Raw genomic sequence first — 18,494 nt, forward strand, 5'->3', positions numbered from 1 at the left:
AATCTGGCTTCCTTTAACTTGAGCCCGTTATTCCGTGTCCTTCACTCTGGGAGGATCGAGAAGAGATCCTGGCCCTCCTCTGTGTGATAACCTTTTAAGTATTTGAAGAGTGCTATCATGTCTCCCCTCCATCTTCTCTTCTCCAGGCTAAACATGCCCAGTTCTTTCAGTCTCTCTTCATAGGGCTTTGTTTCTAGACCTCTGATCATCCTGGTTGCCCTCTTCTGAACCTAAAGCATCTGTCATTAGGGTGACCCTATGAAAAGGAGGACAGGGCTCTTGTATCTTTAACAGTTGTATTGAAGAGGGAATTTCAGCAGGTGTCATTTGTATATATGGAGAACCTGATGAAATTTCTTCTTCATCTCAACAGTTAAAGCTGCAGGTGCCCTGCCCTCTTTTAAATCTGGTCACCCTAGTATAGTTCCTGCACCTTTAACTGTTGTGATGAAGAGGGAATTTCACCTTCTTCAATTGACACCTGCTGAAATTCCCTCTTCAATACAACTGTTAAAGATACAGGAGCCCTGTCTTCCTTTTCATATGGTCACCCTAGCTTTAGGGTAGATTCCTGCATTGAGCAGGGGGTTGGACTCTATGGCCTTATAGACCCCTTCCAGCCCTGCTATTCTAGGATAAGGGCAGAGTTGCCCCCTTAAGCAGCATCTCATGCATCTTCCCCTCACCCTCAGGGCCGGTGACAGACTATTTTGCACCCCAGGCAAGGCGAGCTACTTGCACCATCCCCACCCCCAAAATTGCCAACTTCGATTCAGCTGTTCAAGAAGAGTTTTTGAACGATTATATTTTCGTTTTATTGGGGTTTTTTTTCTTAAAACAGCTAATTTGTATAAAACCGTGACCCTGAAAGGGCAGTACTGTGCCCCTCTGAGGTCTGCACTCTAGGCAGCTGCCTAGTTGGCCTGCCCACCCCACACATCATAGAACGCTCCCACTGGCCCGGGACTGTTTTCAGAGCGGCAGCCGTGTTAGGCTTCCGCTGCAAAAACATCACTTCGGCACCTGCAATCCTATAAACTCTTGCCTAGGAGCGAGTCCTGTTGAGCTCGGCGGAGTTTAATGTTGAGGATACATGTGCAGGAGTGCGCTGCTGAAGGTTTAGTGCAATCCTGTACTTATCAGAAGTTATGTCCCACTGGGCGTTACACTACGGGGCAAGCTCCCAGGCTAGGTGGGTATGGGATTGCTGTCTAAGGCTGCAATCCTAAAACGGTTGCTAGGAAATGAACATCATTGTACAAATGAAATTAATAAAACAAATCAAAAATAAATAGCAGGCTTTCCCTGGGCTGTGACTGCTGCTGAGTTTACTTTTGATTTTACCTGGCATTGTTGAACTTTTAAAACTTTGTATTATGTTTTGATCTGTTGCGTGTTATGGTTTTAATTGTGAACTGCCCAGTGTCTCAGCTATTGGGCAGTATAAAAATGTAGTAAATCAATAATAAAATGAAATTGAACACAGTAGGGCTAACTTCTGAGTAAATATGCACAAAATCATGCTGTTAAATGTTTTTAGTGTGGCCTAGGTTTTTATGGCATCTGATGACATGGGCTCTGGTCCACAAAAGCTTATACCGTAATAACATTTGTGACAGAGGAGATCCGTATAGGAGTGCACTGAGTCCAATGTGACTTACTCCCAAGTGAGTACGTGTATAGTCAGGCTTTCAGGTGACACAAGGTGACTTTCGTGGCTTTCTGTTGATTGCTAGAATAAATTTCCAGAATAGCCTTGTTACACAAATTTTATTATGGCATAAGCTGCTGTGGACCAGAAAAACACAAAATAATATTCATAGAATTTGCCTTAGAAAGATCAGAAAATTAATGGAGATACCAAATGGCCTGTAGGCTAGACTGCTATATTATTATTATTATTATTATTATTATTATTATTATTATTATTATTATTATTATTTATATCCCGCCTTTTGCCCAATACTGGGCCTATAGAAGACCTCCGGGTACAGGAGTAGTATACCACTGAAGTGGATACCACAAAAGGCTGTGACCGTCTGTGGTATCCACTTCAGAAGGCTTCTCAAAGGCATCTGGTGGCTTTATATGACAAACAAGATACTGCACCAGATGGAACTTTAGTATGATCGAGTAGGGCTCTTGGGTGCTTTTGAATTTCAAAGTAGAAGGGGTGGTGGCTCATGTTCACCCTAAAAGCAATTCTGACCTCAGATCTGTGGAAGCTGACTAGGGTTACTCAATGGCAATGGGACTCATTCTACATCTATTTCATCACATATTCTAGGATTAAATCCAGACACTAAATACAGGTTTTGGAACTGTGGCTTGTTTCCAAATGATAATCTTTCCCAATCTCCACAATCAGACTTTCAGGTAATTTAGAACTGATGTACAGTAGCTAGTCTTGCTTAAGCGGAATTCAGCTTGAACAAAGTGTTAAGCTCTGGGAAACCTTCCATGCCAGAACTCTTCGCTAAAATGGTATACTAAAATAAATGCCATGTGAGCATGTGCAGAGTGTCCTTTCCCTAACATACCAGCCTTCCTCAACCTGGGGCGCTCCAGATGTGTTGGACTGCATCTCCCAAACATTCTGGGAGTTGTAGTCCAACACATCTGGAGCGCCCCAGGTTGAGGAAGGCTGATTTATACAGAGGACACTTAGATTCCTTCAGTAATAGAAGCTGGAGGGAAGTTGGTTTCATATAGTATGAAACCTGAAAAGCAAACCTAAACCTGTTTACACAGGAAGAATAGGTAGGACAGTAAAGCAGCAGGGATAGGAGAGGTAGGTAATAGAGGATATTCAATTACTCACACATACCCTTCCAATCATTTAGACTACTACTGTAAACCATCAAGTAAAGGATCAGGAGGAAATGAACAAGAATACACACTTTTCCATACCCTTTTAATTTTCCCATCATAAAGCTACTATTTCTGATTTGGTAGCCGATTCATTTTTATAAAAATCATTCCATGTAATACGGACTCAATGCATGAGGATGGGATTTTGGGGGCGATTAAATCCCAATTCCTTACTGACAAACAGTATAAAAAACCCCATCTGCTTCACAGGCAAAGGCTTGATCAGTGCTCATTATGGTACAGCTGAAGGCAAATTACGTTCTTGACAATCCACGGTTATCCAAGTCCTTTACCTGTTAAAACAAAATGGAAGAAAGCTGAGATAATTAACCTAGCAATTAACAATGAGTTCTTTATATTTATCTCGGAGAGAGAAAAATGCTCTCTATTGCTTCTTTTTTCCTGTTCGTTACTGTTGAGAAACCTATTAACCGCCTCTGCTTCCTCAATATTACCCAGATCAAAGGTTTGGCTACCATTTCACTTTAGTTCAGAATTTAGCAGCAGGACAAGCTTTCACAACTCGTTAAGATTAAAATCCTGGAACAGCACACACATATGTACCATACCAGAAGCAAATGTAAATTTCTCCCCTTTTATTTAAATATGGAAAGAAAACTAAGAGGCAGGAAGCAAACAGATCCGGCAAAGAGCACAACAACCAGTAACGTTAAAATATCACAGTTGTTGTCTTATTCCAGAAGCTCTGATCTAACAATACTCACGGAGCTAGCCGGTATGGGTCACAGCTATCATTTTATTCTAATGTTCAACTGCTCCAATAACCTCCATGTTCCCTTTTCTGCTCTTTTACGATCCCTCTTCCTTCCCCGACCTTTGTGTATATGAAAAGTTAGGGGCACCAAAGTCCAGTTTAGCGTACATAGTGGTTCCTAATTTTGCCAAGAAATAGAGCAGTAAGTGTGCTAATACTTGGCACAGATTTTCATCCAGACAGATTTCCTGATTTCAGAGATACGCCACATAATTTGGCAATCAACAATACTTCCTGTTCCCTTACTAGCCGGCTGCTGAGTGAACTGCTGAGTACACTTTTATTTGAGAGTGGATAACATTTAAATAACTTCCAAATCTAGTATAAAGCCCAAAACGTTCTGAATAACCGTCAAGTTTGCATGTGTTACAACAAATCTCAAACCTTAAACAAATAATTTAGGACTTCAGCCTTGTACACAAAGGGTGTTTCAAATGGGCTTCCTACAGAGAACAATGTAGAACACCCAGTTGCTTTCATCTCTCCTCACATTTACGCAGGTGAAGGGACCTAGAACTTGCTTACTTTGTATATTCGGACTAGCCAGTGTTCTGTGGTATAGGCCTCCTCCAATACATCGAGCTCAAAGTCTTTGTTGCCAATCTCAGCGTTTCGCACTCTGTCATAACCTGGAGGACGCTCTAGAAATACGGGAGAAAAAATAATGTCCAAAAGAAGCTTCCCTGGTGCACCCACCACCACCCATCCACATTAACTCTAGTTTTTCTATGCTAAAAAACTCCTTTCTAGCCAGTAAAAATGTGGTGTTTTCAACATATCCTGTTTTCCCAGCCAGCTTTCCATCAACATGCAGCAACGCCTTGTTCAGGATAAGGCTCAAATGGGAAAGCGGAGCAAAGTAAATAGGATTATGGCATTTTTCCCCCTACCACACACCCATTAGGCTGTAAACTATAATTATGTGTCAGAGAAAAGACCAGATATTGGGAGAATCAAGGCTTTAACACAAACTTAAGTCCAGATATTCAATTCCGCAATATTCAAATTGACATCACTCACTGGCTTCTGTATAGACCTGTCCAAAGCGGTAGTAGCACATCTTGTACATAAGGCAGTTAAGCAGCACAGGGGAGCCCTCCCTGTCCACACGGAACTCTCCTGTTGATGTGTAGTAATCATGCTCCTTTATGTGCTTGCCGGTATCTGTGCTCCCTCCAATTCTCACCATCCATAAAAATTTGTTGATATCTAAGGGAGAGAGAGCAATGTGATTGAGTAACCCTCTTCCAAATTCATCAGTATAACAAATCAGTGAAGACATCCAGTTACTGAATTAACCACATGCCTCAAAAGCCACCCTTTGCTCTTGGATAAAAGGGATTTTCTGGGCCGTTACAGAGCTCTTTATACAGAAAATAGGATCCACGTCAGAAGGAATTTCTCAAGATTTACAATGCTGTTGCACATGCATGTTCTCTCTCTGCCTTACCCCAAATCAACAGGGAAGATTAGCATGACGTGGAAAGTATGTGTGGAACACTGAACAATGGAAGCTCCTTTCATGAGAAATTTACAATTTGTATAATAGAAGTACAAGATTACCATCTGAGGAATATCCAGTGAGGCCGCCAAATATGACCAGCACATAACTGACATCCAGCTCCCTCATAATCTCATAAGCTCGCTCTTCTGTGGACGCCATGGCCTGAAAATAAAACAGCAGCTTATAAATTCACTGTACATGAGTTACTATGCCTTCGAACTTGATGCTCTAACACACTTTCAGCTTTGTTACTCATAATTCATTGGAGGCATAAAGGTTTATTCCCATAGACTCAAAGAAACATAACATGCCTTCATGGCTTGTTTGGAATGCTAGGAAGACAATCCAGAATTCACAGAGCTACTGGGCCTACCTGACCAACTCGAGAAATGTGAGTGTTATTCCAAGTGTTGTTATCCACAAGAATCGTTCGGTTTGCCATGGCTGTTATCTGATACCCATAATCCCACCAGGACATAACCTTTGCATCCTGAGTTCAAACAGAAAAAGACAATCAAGATACATTCTATGAGCTAACACACACAAAATGTACTAAACACATTTTAGCTAATTTGAGATTTGGATGGGGTGGGGGAGAACTATGTCTCTCTCTCTCTCTCTCTCTCTCTCTCTCTCTCTCTCTCTCTCTCTCTCTCATATTTATTTATTTATTTATTTATTTATTTATTTCTGGATTAGTATTATAGACTTTATCAGTTGAATGATAATGCCAACATTCTAGGAAAGTTGGTTATAGTCTCAAGTAATCCACTGGGCAGAGATGGAGCAGCTGCATGGAGATGACTTCCCCTTCCCTGCTAAAAAGTTCATTCTGATCAAACCTCTTGTACTTTGCTTTTCTCCTCCTTCCCCATCCCATTTTCCTTTTGTGTCATTTTGTAACTATTAGATTGTGAGCCTGCAGCCAGGGATTGTTTGATCTTTTAATATCTGTACAATGCATAGAAAATGTTAGGAAAATTATGTGACTGTTAGAGCAGTACGACAATGGAACCAATTACCAAGAGAGGTCGTGGGCTCTCCCCAACCATTCACCAGGTTCCCTTCTTGATAATTTTATTCCCCAATTTTCAGTGGCATCTGATGCTTAATGATACTACTCAATCTGTCGACACATTTATCCATTTAAAGGTTGCTGACTTTTCTGCAAATGATTTTATGTTTTGATATTGTTAGCTGTCTTGGAAATCCTTGTAACTGACAGAAGGGATATAAATATTTTAAATAAGTAGTTACTTACACATGTGCTTTAGACTAAACTTTGGCCACCATAAAGGCAGGAAGTAACCCTGCTTTTCTGTGATTATGAGCCTTCCCCCTACCCCCCACCCCCCACCCCCTCTACTTCACCTAAAACAAGCACAGTGTGTTTACGGAGACCGGCCCTGCAGAGATTTACCTCTGGTGTATTGTGACGAAGCCAGTAATAAGCCTCCCTGAAGTCATCAAAGATAATTCTGCTCCCATCACCGCCACGAGCAGACAGCACTATGGAGGGGGAAGAGTAGGCTTCACTGGTTACCCAAGTTGAATGGAAAGTGTAGGTGATCAAGAAGAAAGCCATGACTAGGATCATGCCACTGGCAACCTAGGAGAGCAACAGTCACCATGAAAACATTGATGCACAGAAGTTATGTTCTTTACTTTGGGAAAGATCACCATCTTCTTAACATAATAATTTTTAACTTTCATGCAGAGCTTGTACAGAATCTAACTTTAAACAGAAAAAACATGTTCTCCGTAAGTTACTTAGCGGGTGATTTAGAGATTGTCCAATGCAATTCTCACAATATTCCCTTCCAGTTAAGAGAAGCAACGTAGGACTTCCATTAGTCATATCCTTAACAATCGCTTGAAGAGTGTGATGAAAAGATAATGAACTCACTTCGTTTTTGATCGGGTAAGTAGAATCCTGTTGCTTTTTTGTTTTCTTGTCTGGTCGGCTGATATCTAGATTTTTCATATAAGTTGACAAAACTTGTGAGACTCCAATGCCAGACAGAATACACATAACTGGGGCCAATACCAGCATGAGACGAACCTGTTAAGACAGCAGTACACTGAGCATCTGACTACTATGCAGATAAAACAGAAATTATGGAGGCACAGAGAGACAGAGAGAGCAGAAATAATTAAAGGAGTGATTAAACGATTCAACCAAAAAACAAAAGTATGGATGGCTCTCCAAAACAGTCAGCCAATAACACCTATGTGATTCACTGGGGTGTGAAATCGAAAAGGTAGTCAAATGTGGTACTAGTGTCTCCACCAAAAGAACACTTCATCCTCTCTTCCCAAATGATGTTCTCTCAGTTGAGGTCAAGTAAGAGGATCTATGTTTTATTTTACCCTCTTACACTCATACAACTCTCCTAAACTGGCCAATGCCATGGTAAGTCTACATTCAGTACTCACCATCACAGCAGAGAAGTACATGCTGGTTACACCATACATTATAATAAAAATGCGAGCATCAGATAGGTTGCTGAAACAATAATACAGACCAACTGTAAGAGAGAGGGAGAGGGAGAGAGATGGGTTAGATGCTATGCAAGCAGACAGTAACGTATAGAAAATTCTTACTCAAACAATGAGTACATAACATGGACATTAGGGACGAACAAAATCAAAAATTCAAAGCACCAATTTGCAAACCCTTCCGAATAGCGGCATCTTCTAACCAACTCTCAGTCTTCTTCACTACATTCCTGAACCGCCTCTCCACAGCAAGATGCTGCTATCATTATCCATTAACTCTCTTTCTGTCTGATAATGGATGCAGTCTGTAAAAAGAAGTCCACTCTTTTCCTGAAGAATGTCAACAGTGTCTGCCTCTTTAAAAAAGAAGAGTCAGCTAATCGGCACAAGATGATCACTATGAAAGCGTTTAATAAATAAGTAAGCAATACAAACCTGGGAACATGAAAACAAGAAGCTGCAAATCAAAATAGTAAGATGACCACGTAGTAGGCTGGTGCTCAGAGACTGATGCAATGATGGGAATATTATTCTTTGCATACGAAGGATCAAGCAGCGAGTAGAAGCGGCCAGTCCATGGGGAGATTTTTCCTGGCAAAGTTGAGAGAGATCCAAATTCACATAGGGATATTAACAGGCAAAGTTATACTGTATTAATGGGCAGTCAATATCTCAACAAATCTGCAAAACGTGTCATTTTCAATATACATGTTCTATAACTAAAAGTTTCCAAAATTTAGATTTAGAAGTTCAGTTCTGCTAAAAGATAAGTCAAAATCTGATAAAGCTCTAGCAACATTTGGTTTTTTTTATCAAACCAGTTATTTCTCTTTCCTTGAGAAAGCTCATCACATAAGGAGGTTGATTCTGCTCTCGCTACCCAGAATGCTTCTACTTATCCAGAGCTTTCCAAAGCCTCAAACACCTAACAATTAAGTCCCAGTCCAAGTATGAGATTTCACCAAATAAGCTGATTTTTTTCATGTTTTTCTCTATTGCCACAATAAACTTGCTTTAAAAAAAGTTGTTCCCAAGATGTTGAATTCTATGCCCTAAACTCTGTGTATACACAGTAAAACTACTGCATTCTTGCTCACAGCCAAGTAAAACTAATTTTAAATGTTTCAACAAAACATGATTCCAAACAAAAACAAGAGAACTTTTCCAGTTGATAAAGATTGTTTCTAGTCCATCACATTAACGTTCCTGTGAAACAGTACAGAAATAGGCTAGGCATGTGTCTTAGTAGCATCAGTATCACCACACCTGTCAGCATCAGAACAGCTCCTATTGACAGAAGGACAAACCCAACCAGAGAGATCACACTCCTAAACAGAATCTCGAATTGCTGAGGGTTCAGTTTGCTGCGCAGATAATCCACAAAGGCATGAATCTGACATAAGCCAAATACACCCAAGGCAGCCATGTGTTCAGATGACAGGACAGGCTACAGGAAAGAACAACAGTCACAGTTAAGGTGCATCCTGTGACAATTAAATAATTTGCCTCTGGCTAATGGTCCCATATAAACCACCACTTAACCACAAAGAATAATCACTAACAGTTGGGCTGAGTACATGGACAATTTTATTCCAGCAAAACTTTGTCTACTTGCCACCTTTTCCATTTGTAAGAGATTTTATTACTTTCTTTACCTGCTAATTTCCTATTCCAACTCAATGGGCTGGTTCACATGTAACACTAAACCATGGTTTTAGCGCTATATACATGAGCGCCAATGAGCTCACGCGAAACTTCAGCCTTCTGTGTGCTCCCTGCTATCATGCAGTTTGTTTCACAGAATCCCAGCTTACTGTTACGTTCAAACCAGGGATTGTGGTTTTAAACAAATTCTGGTTAGTTAAACAACCCAGGTTCAGAACCCATAGCCTGAAGTTAGTTAGGTTGGAAACCTTACAATCTCTGGTGCAGATTCTGTGGAACTGAAAATAAACACTGCAGAAGTCTCCCTGTTATGTGGGGGAGAAAGAGAGGGGAGGGGGAGTACACGGGCTCAAGGCTGTACTGGGGCTAAGCATATAACACTAAGCAGCTGTTTAGCATTACATGTCAACCAGCCTATAAGCATTTATCAGACAAAGCCCAAGGATTTGAAACGCCCAAAAACACTACAGTATTTTATGCCTACGTTAAAAAAAAGAGAGATAATGTGGGTTACTGCATTACAATTGCATTACAATGCAATAACAATCCTCTATTAAATGGGAAATGTTATTTGTGAGCTAAACCCAATGGATTAGCTTAACATTTCACTACAGAGATTTCTATTCCTAGCCAACAAATAAGCACAAAATTAAAATCATTTATTTTCCCCAGCATCTCAGGTTTCTCACCTGAAAGCCAACAAAAGAGATCTGCATTGATAAGATGGTTCCTAAGCAATATACTGTGCAATAAGCCACATATATCCGGTGGGAGAATCGTCCAGTCAGCATCAGAACCAGGACATGAAGGGGAATGAGATTAATCAAGAACACATAGCCACCCCATGAAGAAACCTGGGAAAAGATAAAAACAGACATAGCAATTACATCGCCAAATGCTCACCAGACACAAAGAGACTGCTTACCCCACAAAGAAAATTATTATTAACTTCGGAGAAGTTCACAGTTGCCTATTCCTTTCCATGCCAAAGAGATATAATCTTATAGCGGACTTTCACACTGGCTAAAGGATTAAACCTCTTAGACCCTTGTTGAGCCAGTGGTAAAAACAGCTTGGATGTGCCCGATATCACAGATGGTAAAGCTGAGTGACAGTTGCTTAATGCTATAGTTACTATGAAAGGTGTGTCAAGTTCAACACTTAAAACCCAGAAGATCACCTTGCTAAGTGGACGATATCGTCATCCCCCCCATTCTGGGGCACCTACTTCCCCCGATCCTTCCCCCTATTCTCTGCCTACCGCTGTCAATCGTGTACAAACTAGCCTAGATGCAGTCTCCTCTTGTTAATTTCCTTGTATGTTTCCTATTGCACTTTGTTGGCATTTGAAACATACAAGGGCATTGACAAGGCAAATCTATACATATTGGATAGCTGTAAGTGTACATTTGCACACCAATGAAATACAAAAATCTGGAGCCAACTGTTCTAACGGGCTTGGCAAATGAGTGATTGCTCCTGCAATGTACTCTTTGAGCATTGTTTGAGAGGCAGTCACTGGCGAGTGAGGCTTGAGGAGGCATGGGCGGGCAAGATTAGGAAGAGCGGAGGGTTTTTTTTGCCACTCTTACTGAAAGGTTCTGTGCCCAATTGCCACAATCCACAATAAAACTGCTCTCCAGGGTCTGGAGGACACAGACCCCATGGGTTGCCAGGGTATCTTGTGGCCTAAAAATAAGCCACCCTGTGGGAACCTGTCTTGAGTTCACACTAGGTTTTCTTCTCATGTGAGCCCAGTCAATGGCTGGGTTCAGACAACATAACCCATACTCAAGGGTTGAGTGTGGGTCGTAGTTCAATTGTGGGTTGTAGTTGAACTGTTGGTTGTTGTGTTGTCTGAACCCAGCCGCGCTTACAAACCATGGTTTGTTAACCACGAACATGAAGAGAACCCATGGCTTGTGAACTGTGGGTTGTTCATAGTTTGTTACAGACAACACAACAATCCACGGTTCTGCAAGAACCCACATTCAACCCTTGAGTGTGGGTTATTGTATTGTCTGAACCCAGTCCTTCACAAAACTGCAACAATGTGACAGCTAAACTGAGTTACAGTGGTTACAGGAGTGCAAAATTTATGCAACATGGGAGATAGTTATAGCCTGAATTTAACTCACTCTTGCCAGTTTTGATGATGGCAAAGCAAGCAGATGCTCATACAGCTGAGAAGTACTTCAAGAAATTGAAAACATTATTTACCATGTAGAAATAGGCAAGTGCACACATGGCTGCCCAATAAATCGAGCCTGTCTTTACAGCTTTAATCCACATGTAGTAGGTCAGAAGCATACAGAATATAGCAATACCTGGAAATAAATGAAGTACAAGAATCAAACTAGTATGTAAATGTTGCTAATCCCGCATACCCATATGAAGAACCATCCATTTCCACTTGTCAATATGCACGGGACTTTAAACTCTGATCTCACCTTCATTGTCATAGGATCCAGCAACAGAACGGGAGATATAGCCAGGCACCACAGCAATCATTGCAGCTGCCAAGAGGCCTGCTCCTGCATCCTAGCCAGAGAAAAGAAGATAGGTTTGATTGCTAGGACTCAACAACCATCTCCAGGCTGAGCATCTAGAGGCTCAGAAAATCTTTGTGTCCGTGAATACATTGGAAGCTTGTAAAAATCACACTTATCTTGGATAGCTCAGGCTATCCTTCAAGATACACCAACACAGAGGTTCCCAGTTCGTCTTCCCTCTTGAACCCCAGTATCCATGTTAACACCTGTACAGGCCGAATGTCAGAGAGGTTGCAGAATTCCCTTCATCTGCATAACATCCAGGTTTGCAAACAGGGAGGACAGGCTGCTTAATGCAGATATTGTTGTTACAAAATAAGGAACTTTGTGTGCAAAATTTCATATTTTGTACATCACGTATCTGAATGTAAGGCCAAATGCACAACATTCAGTGCCTGGGAAACCTTGATTAAGCCATAACTAATCAATATCAATTTATTAATTTATTAGCAAGCATTAGAAACTAACAATACCAATATCAGCTCTTTTGCAATAGCACAAAAATAAATCGAGCATTAGAAAGTCAGCTATGATCCTGGTAACTTTTCTCTATCCTTGTTTTTACCTTGAGTTCTTTGGTGAGGTGATACGTTACTATGGTGGTGAAGGAGGAGAAAAGGGGAGCCAGGAAAACACACACGTTTCTGATGTCAATTGTAATATGGAAGAAGTGCAGAACATGATAGATCGCTGCTGATGTAATCATTAAGCCTGAAAGAAAGAGATGCCATAGCAACGTGTCACTGATTTCCTAGAAGCAAAAGAGCAGAATTGAGCAAGTGTAGGAGCTGGGAGACCTGAACCAAATGTGGTCCACTGAAGGATGACGTCTGGCCTCCAAGTGGCCAACTACAGGCTCTCTGATATTCGTAGGGGGTTTGCTTTAAATGAGAATGCAGCATTCTGTCCAGCTGCAGCTCTACTTGGCAGATACATGGCAGAATATTCCAATATCCCCCAATATCTCTGGCCAGTATCCAACAGCTTCCACCCACAGAATGTTAGGAAAGGACTGAACTAAAATTCTGTGCTATTACCCCACACAGTGTACCTATATTCAAGAAACAGCAATCATTTACCTGGATAGATAGTTCCACCAATAATCCTCCCCAATGGATACCATGCTCTATCATCAAACCAGTTGTGAAATTTGTAGAAACCCTCTTCTGCCAGGAAGCGAGTTGTGCGGTAGTTAAAATACCTGCAATAGCAACAGAAGTCTGAGTCACTTTCCAATTGGACATTGCTGTTTGCTGCTCCTCATATTACAATCTAGCCTTAAGCTAAGCTGCTTGTGTAGAAGCGCTGCCAAATCTAATATACAAAGTAGTGCCAATTTATTGTTGAGCTTTTTTTTTTAGTCAGGAAATAAGATTCTTACTAGATCCAAACACAAACACTCCAAATGCATAAACAAACATTTAGCTAAGAATTCACTTCTCCGCAGTCAACCAGGAGCACCCAGCTTTATGTTCCATTTCTAATGGATTATTGCACACTATTTAACATGGTACAATACATATTGCATTACCTTATAAAAGCTTCATACTGGATGTCGGCAGCTGAAGAAGTTTAAGCATTTTCATGCAGTCTATTAATTTTGAAGAATGGAATTCCAGTTGGCCTCACTGCTTTAGATATTATTTTATTAGATCCAGATGGATCTGCCTATAACATATTCCAATTCAACTGCAAAATTCATTGAAGCTAAGCCTATTAAAATGTTCTCCAGAAAAACTCTCCATCATTGATACATTTTGAAGCCCTATTATTGAAGCAGAACAATCTGCTTCATCATTCTTTTAAGTCAAACACACTGCAGGATAAGAACACAATCTGTGTTGTACACAACAGGACATCCGAACTCTCAAATCAAAACAGACTAACAGAGGCAAGAGGGATACGTACGGATCAAATTCGTGAATGACACTCTCAAATCTTAGCACAGAGAAGAGTCTGGTAGAGAAAGCTGCAAAAGAAACAAAAGAAAGAAATATTCATGCACTTACACAGATTAATTGGTTTTAACACTGGATCTACTGTAGGAAGCTTGGAACACAATCCTATGGGATTGCTGCTTGTTAGACTGACGCCCCCGATCTTAGAGGCTTCCTAGTATCCGGCACCATGCCAGGCTGCTGCCAGCAACACAGGTGGTGCAATGGAGGTGGTTTTCACCTCTCTGTCCTCCTTTTAAATTTTTCCCTCTTGACAGGCATCTGAGCAGGAATGGAGCTGAAAAGACCGTAAGATAGAGCAGATCCTGACCTCTCCTCTCCCACCACAACACCCCCTTTCTTTACATGTATGAGTTCCTCCAAGGTTGCTGTTGCAATCTCAAAAAGCAAAGACTGCAGTTCTTTCTGCAGTGGTTGCGAGGGATCAGGATTGGATCTCAAAGTCCCCCTCCTGAAGTCATAGGAGAGGGGAGGCTTTGAGAGGGAGAATCTGAAAAATCCTATGCCCCTGGAAATTTTTAGAGTCATCAGATAAACATCTAGTGTAGGGGAAGTAAACCTGAAGTCCAAGCACCAAGATCCAAGATGCAATGCAAGAAGACTATAGCCATATATCATCCTTTCCAATTAGAGGTTTTTTTAAAAAGCTCAGACTTACATAGCACAGCTGCCATTGATAGAATGAGGAGCTTGAGGAGGGTGTCCTGCTTTTCATAGGACAAGCGGAGGAAGCCTAACTTGGTCATTTTGGCGAAGGCAGCAACAAACCGTATTTAAACACCTGGAAGGAAAACAGAAACAAAAGATGAGCAGTTAAGAAAATGTGAACAAGTGCAACTAATCTTCAAACTCTCTAACTTATAGCATTACAAGCAAATATGTTTCTTATTACGGGTCATTTGTTCATCCTTGTCAGGGTGTGTATGTGTGCAAGATGTATGCAAGATATACTGATGGATAGCCCAATATCTCTAAAAATTACCATGCTTTTTGACAAAGTTGAACTAACCCCCATCACACATCTCACTACCCCCAAATAGGATGCTTTAGAAACAGATCTATATGTACCACAGCAATGTCAAAACAGGAGTATGCCCTGTTTGTTGATGAGAAGAGCATTCATTCAATCAAGCTCTAGAGAGGAGGTATATTCTCTATAGGAGTCTGGACTGAATGTGCAGAGTGTGCACAGTTATTGTTCGTAGCTCTATATATCTCAATTACACCCCAGAAAGTGAATGAATAATTGCGATACAGTATTTTATACTTGATAATTGTCCAAAGATAGTATAAAACTGAAAAAGGGACAGGGTGAAAAGATGCTTTCTATGTCTCTTTGATGCTATGGTTATCTACTTAATGTGATTTTTGCAGATCCAGAGATATGCTTTTATGTTAAAGTTCCTTTATAGAGAGCCCTATCTAAAGGAGGTGGGGAGTGCATTTTTTGTTGGATGTGTTCATGTGCTAAGAGGCTGTGGCTAAATGCACTTTCCAAGGATGAGCGCACCAAGTGCAGACACAGCATGGAAATCTGTGTGTGCGATCAGCCCACATATTGATCTGTACGTAGACATGTATTCCATGAATTTCTCTGTAGGGAATTCCGAACATGTAAAGGAAAATGTTCTGTGGAACTAGGAATATTTGCAATGAGGCAATATAAAACAGATGTGGTGAATAAGAAAAAAGGAAATGTTTGCACAAACAGCATACTGGATTGCAAAAATGAAAATGCTTTATACCAAGTTATCAGTCCAACTTAGTCCAATTGCTGCCTTACATTGATTTCCCAAGGCCTCAGTGCATGGGTACTTCCCAGTTCTGATATCTGAGAGACTTTTAATTGGAGATTCTGGGTACTGAACCTGGATCCTTTTGCATGCAAAATATATGACGTTTTACTACTATGGCCCCTGTGAAGAAGTTGCCAACCAAGTAGGGAAGGACTGTCTCACAACTTTTGCAAGGCTGAAAAATTTTGGGGAACTGGACAGTGTTCCCAACAAAGGAACAATCTATGCTCTCTATCTGTGCAAACGGAAAATGTGGCAACAGTACCACTTTAGATTTTAGTGGGCGGGAAAATCACGTTTAAGTTCCTCTTACCTCACCCTTCCCCAACCTGGTGCCCTCCTGATGTCTGGACTACAACTCCCACCATTCCTGTCCAGTGACCATGCTAGCCAGGGGTGCTGGGAATTGAAGTCCAAAACATCTGGAAGGCACCAAGTTGGGGAAAGTTGCCTTAGCTTTTAAAGAAATCCCCATCTTAAGAAAACTAACGGAATACGGAGGCGACTAGCCTGCATCCTTCTCCCCTGATGTGCTATTTTCCTACTTGCAGGGAGGCTCTGTGCGTGGGTTTCATTGCGTCCTTCACGTTTTACACCTTCGGTTTTCTAGTTCCCTGCAAGCAGAAAGCTAGCACATCGGGGAAAGAGGCTAACCCTCTCCCAAGCATGGGCTAGTTTTCTCCCTGCAGGGACGCGCGTGTTTTTAAGAGGTGGAGGGGCGTTGGAAAACGGCACGGTCCGTTCTGCCGCCTCAGGGCGCCCCGTAGGCCAGTTGCGCGGGGGGAGCCCATTGCCAGCCAGCCACCAGCCTCCCCACAGCCGTCGCCCCCATCCATTCCCTCAGGCCTCCTTTTCCCTCAGGACACGGTAGTCATGGCTGAAGCGGCGGCAACCGCTGCCACCGCCCACGGGCCCTGCGGTGGCGACGGCACCTTCCGTCTGCAGGCGCCGTTTCCTCACCTGGGACCCCGGAGCCGCTCTCCGTCCCGCTCCCTCAGCCATCCGCTCCACGCGCACCCACTCCCTGCGGCATCGCCGGCCCGCCTCCCCGGACCCAGTTCTGAAGACGTCATTGGGGGAAACGCGCGTCTGTCACCCTCAAGGGCCCGCCTTACGGGGGAGACTACAGGACGAGGGCGGCGTCCGTCAGCCGAGAGGAAGTTTGAGAGACGCGCTCGGCCGCCTGCGCCTCCGATTGGCGAGAAACGGCGACGACGGGGACGGTTGTCTTGGAGGGAAGGAGGGAGTTTGGTTGAGGCGCGAGCAGTGACGTGTCGCTCTTGGGTGATGGGGCAGAGGCGGATTTGGGCAGGGGGCGTGGCTAGGGGTGATCACGTGGCAGGATACGCTGGAGTGCGGGGAGAGGCTGCGAATGGAAGGTGGGAGAAGGGGATCGAGGCCCTAGTCTGTGCCCATAGCAGTGGCTACTCTTCCAAGGGTGCCTAGTGGAAGAAAAGACGTGGAATGCAAGGGTAAAATCCAGCCTAGGTCCTACTTGGAGGAGACCCGTTTAAATGAATGGGATGTCATGTCAAACTTAAATCCCATTCATTTTAATGGGTCTACTCTAAGTAGGTTCAAAGCACCCGTCCTATGTAGCCTTACTTAGGAGTAAGCCCATATTCTTGCTGCCCATATATTCCTGCCTGGACCCTAAGATCGTCTTCTCGATCCAAAGGGAGAGGCAGGTAAGAAATAAATAAATATTTATTATTATTATTATTATTATTATTATTATTATTATTATTATTATTATTATTATTCAGAGACTCTTCACCAAGTATTTTTTACTGGTCCAGAGTGGTTAAATAGAGAAATGCATATCATGGCACGGGCTGTACTAAATATTATGGAAAGGAAATCTAAACGAGCAGCTTCTGATGATTATTGCTTTTCAATACCATCTGACAGCCGAAGCTTTTTTGCAACAGCAGCTGCACAACTAGCATAACTTGTAGTATGGCTCTTGGAAGGCAAGGCTTCCAACAAAGAGGATAGGACTGCCAGGCAGGAATTACCTCTTTTTAAAGAACTGATCCAAACTAAGGCACCTCATTGATTTAACGTAATCTTAGCCACGTTATACTGGATTATAACATAGCTAGGATTAAGATAAACTGAAGAGGTGCCTTAGCACACATAATTCAACAAGGCTTTCTTCCAAGCACGGGCACTTGGAACTGCAGTTATTTGTTCTTTTGATAAAGCAACCCCTAGTAGGGGACATATTGAGAAAGCCTAAGTTCAAAAGAAACCAACAGGACTTGCAGCAAAATCCTGCCCTGTGGAGTGCTCCTGTTCATGGCTGGCTACCATCCTGCTCTCATCCAGGATACTCCATTCCATTCCCCTTCTCCTCTGGGTTTTCCATTTCTTCCCTCTTCAACAGTCAGCATTCCCCATGGCTACTAGTCATGGGTCAGTCTCATCAAGCTGGTTTTGGCCATCCTCCTCCCACCACCACCAGTGCTCTCCCCCCCTCTTTCTTAAAGATTCCCCACCCCTTCTGCAGCCCTTGGGGTTTTTCCATGCTTACCAATACCTCTGTCTTGTATGTGGAGAATCATAGAATCATAGAATAGCAGAGTTGGAAGGGGCCTACAAGGCCATCTAGTCCAACCCCCTGCTCAATGCAGGAATCCACCCTAAAGCATCCCTGACAGATGGTTGTCCAGCTGCCTCTTGAATGCCTCTAGTGTGCTATGTTAGTTACAGAAGGACTAGTCCTGAACCCAGGAACTCTGGGTTGCTTAGGTTTTAGAGTTAACCCAACAATTGCCCATAGTATGCTATTTAGATCACTCTGTGTTGTTTAACTTATGAACAACCCAGAGTTCTGGGTTCGGATATCACAATAAACCAGGTTGCTGATTG

The 18,494-nt window shown here is 42.3% G+C and overlaps 1 protein-coding gene across 1 annotated transcript; it reads right to left on the minus strand.

Annotated features, from left to right (window-relative positions):
- Positions 1-2,900: 2,900 nt before the first annotated feature.
- STT3A (STT3 oligosaccharyltransferase complex catalytic subunit A) lies at positions 2,901-16,664 on the minus strand. Its single transcript, XM_063138967.1, has 18 exons — positions 16,581-16,664; positions 14,483-14,605; positions 13,775-13,835; positions 12,946-13,067; positions 12,432-12,577; positions 11,765-11,855; positions 11,535-11,641; positions 10,004-10,168; positions 8,916-9,096; positions 8,085-8,240; positions 7,587-7,678; positions 7,057-7,212; positions 6,571-6,759; positions 5,524-5,640; positions 5,210-5,312; positions 4,667-4,855; positions 4,172-4,287; positions 2,901-3,164 (listed from the first exon to the last, which is right to left on the minus strand). The coding sequence occupies exons 2-18, from the start codon at positions 14,568-14,570 to the stop codon at positions 3,126-3,128; spliced, it is 2,118 nt and encodes a 705-aa protein (XP_062995037.1). The 5' UTR covers positions 14,571-14,605; positions 16,581-16,664; the 3' UTR covers positions 2,901-3,125.
- Positions 16,665-18,494: the final 1,830 nt, after the last annotated feature.

Source organism: Elgaria multicarinata, chromosome 12 (assembly GCF_023053635.1).
Source record: "Elgaria multicarinata webbii isolate HBS135686 ecotype San Diego chromosome 12, rElgMul1.1.pri, whole genome shotgun sequence".
NCBI classification, from domain to species: domain Eukaryota; kingdom Metazoa; phylum Chordata; class Lepidosauria; order Squamata; family Anguidae; genus Elgaria; species Elgaria multicarinata.

Bases quoted from the DNA above. Each gene is read 5' to 3' on its own strand.
- STT3A (XM_063138967.1), bottom strand. From the start codon at position 14,570: ATGACCAAGTTAGGCTTCCTCCGCTTGTCCTATGAAAAGCAGGACACC. The intron at 6,760-7,056 runs GTGAGTTCATTA...TTGCTCTCCTAG, and splicing joins CTTACCCGATCAAAAACGAA to GTTGCCAGTGGCATGATCCT. The intron at 3,165-4,171 runs GTAAGCAAGTTC...TTGTTTTAACAG, and splicing joins GGCTAGTCCGAATATACAAA to GTAAAGGACTTGGATAACCG.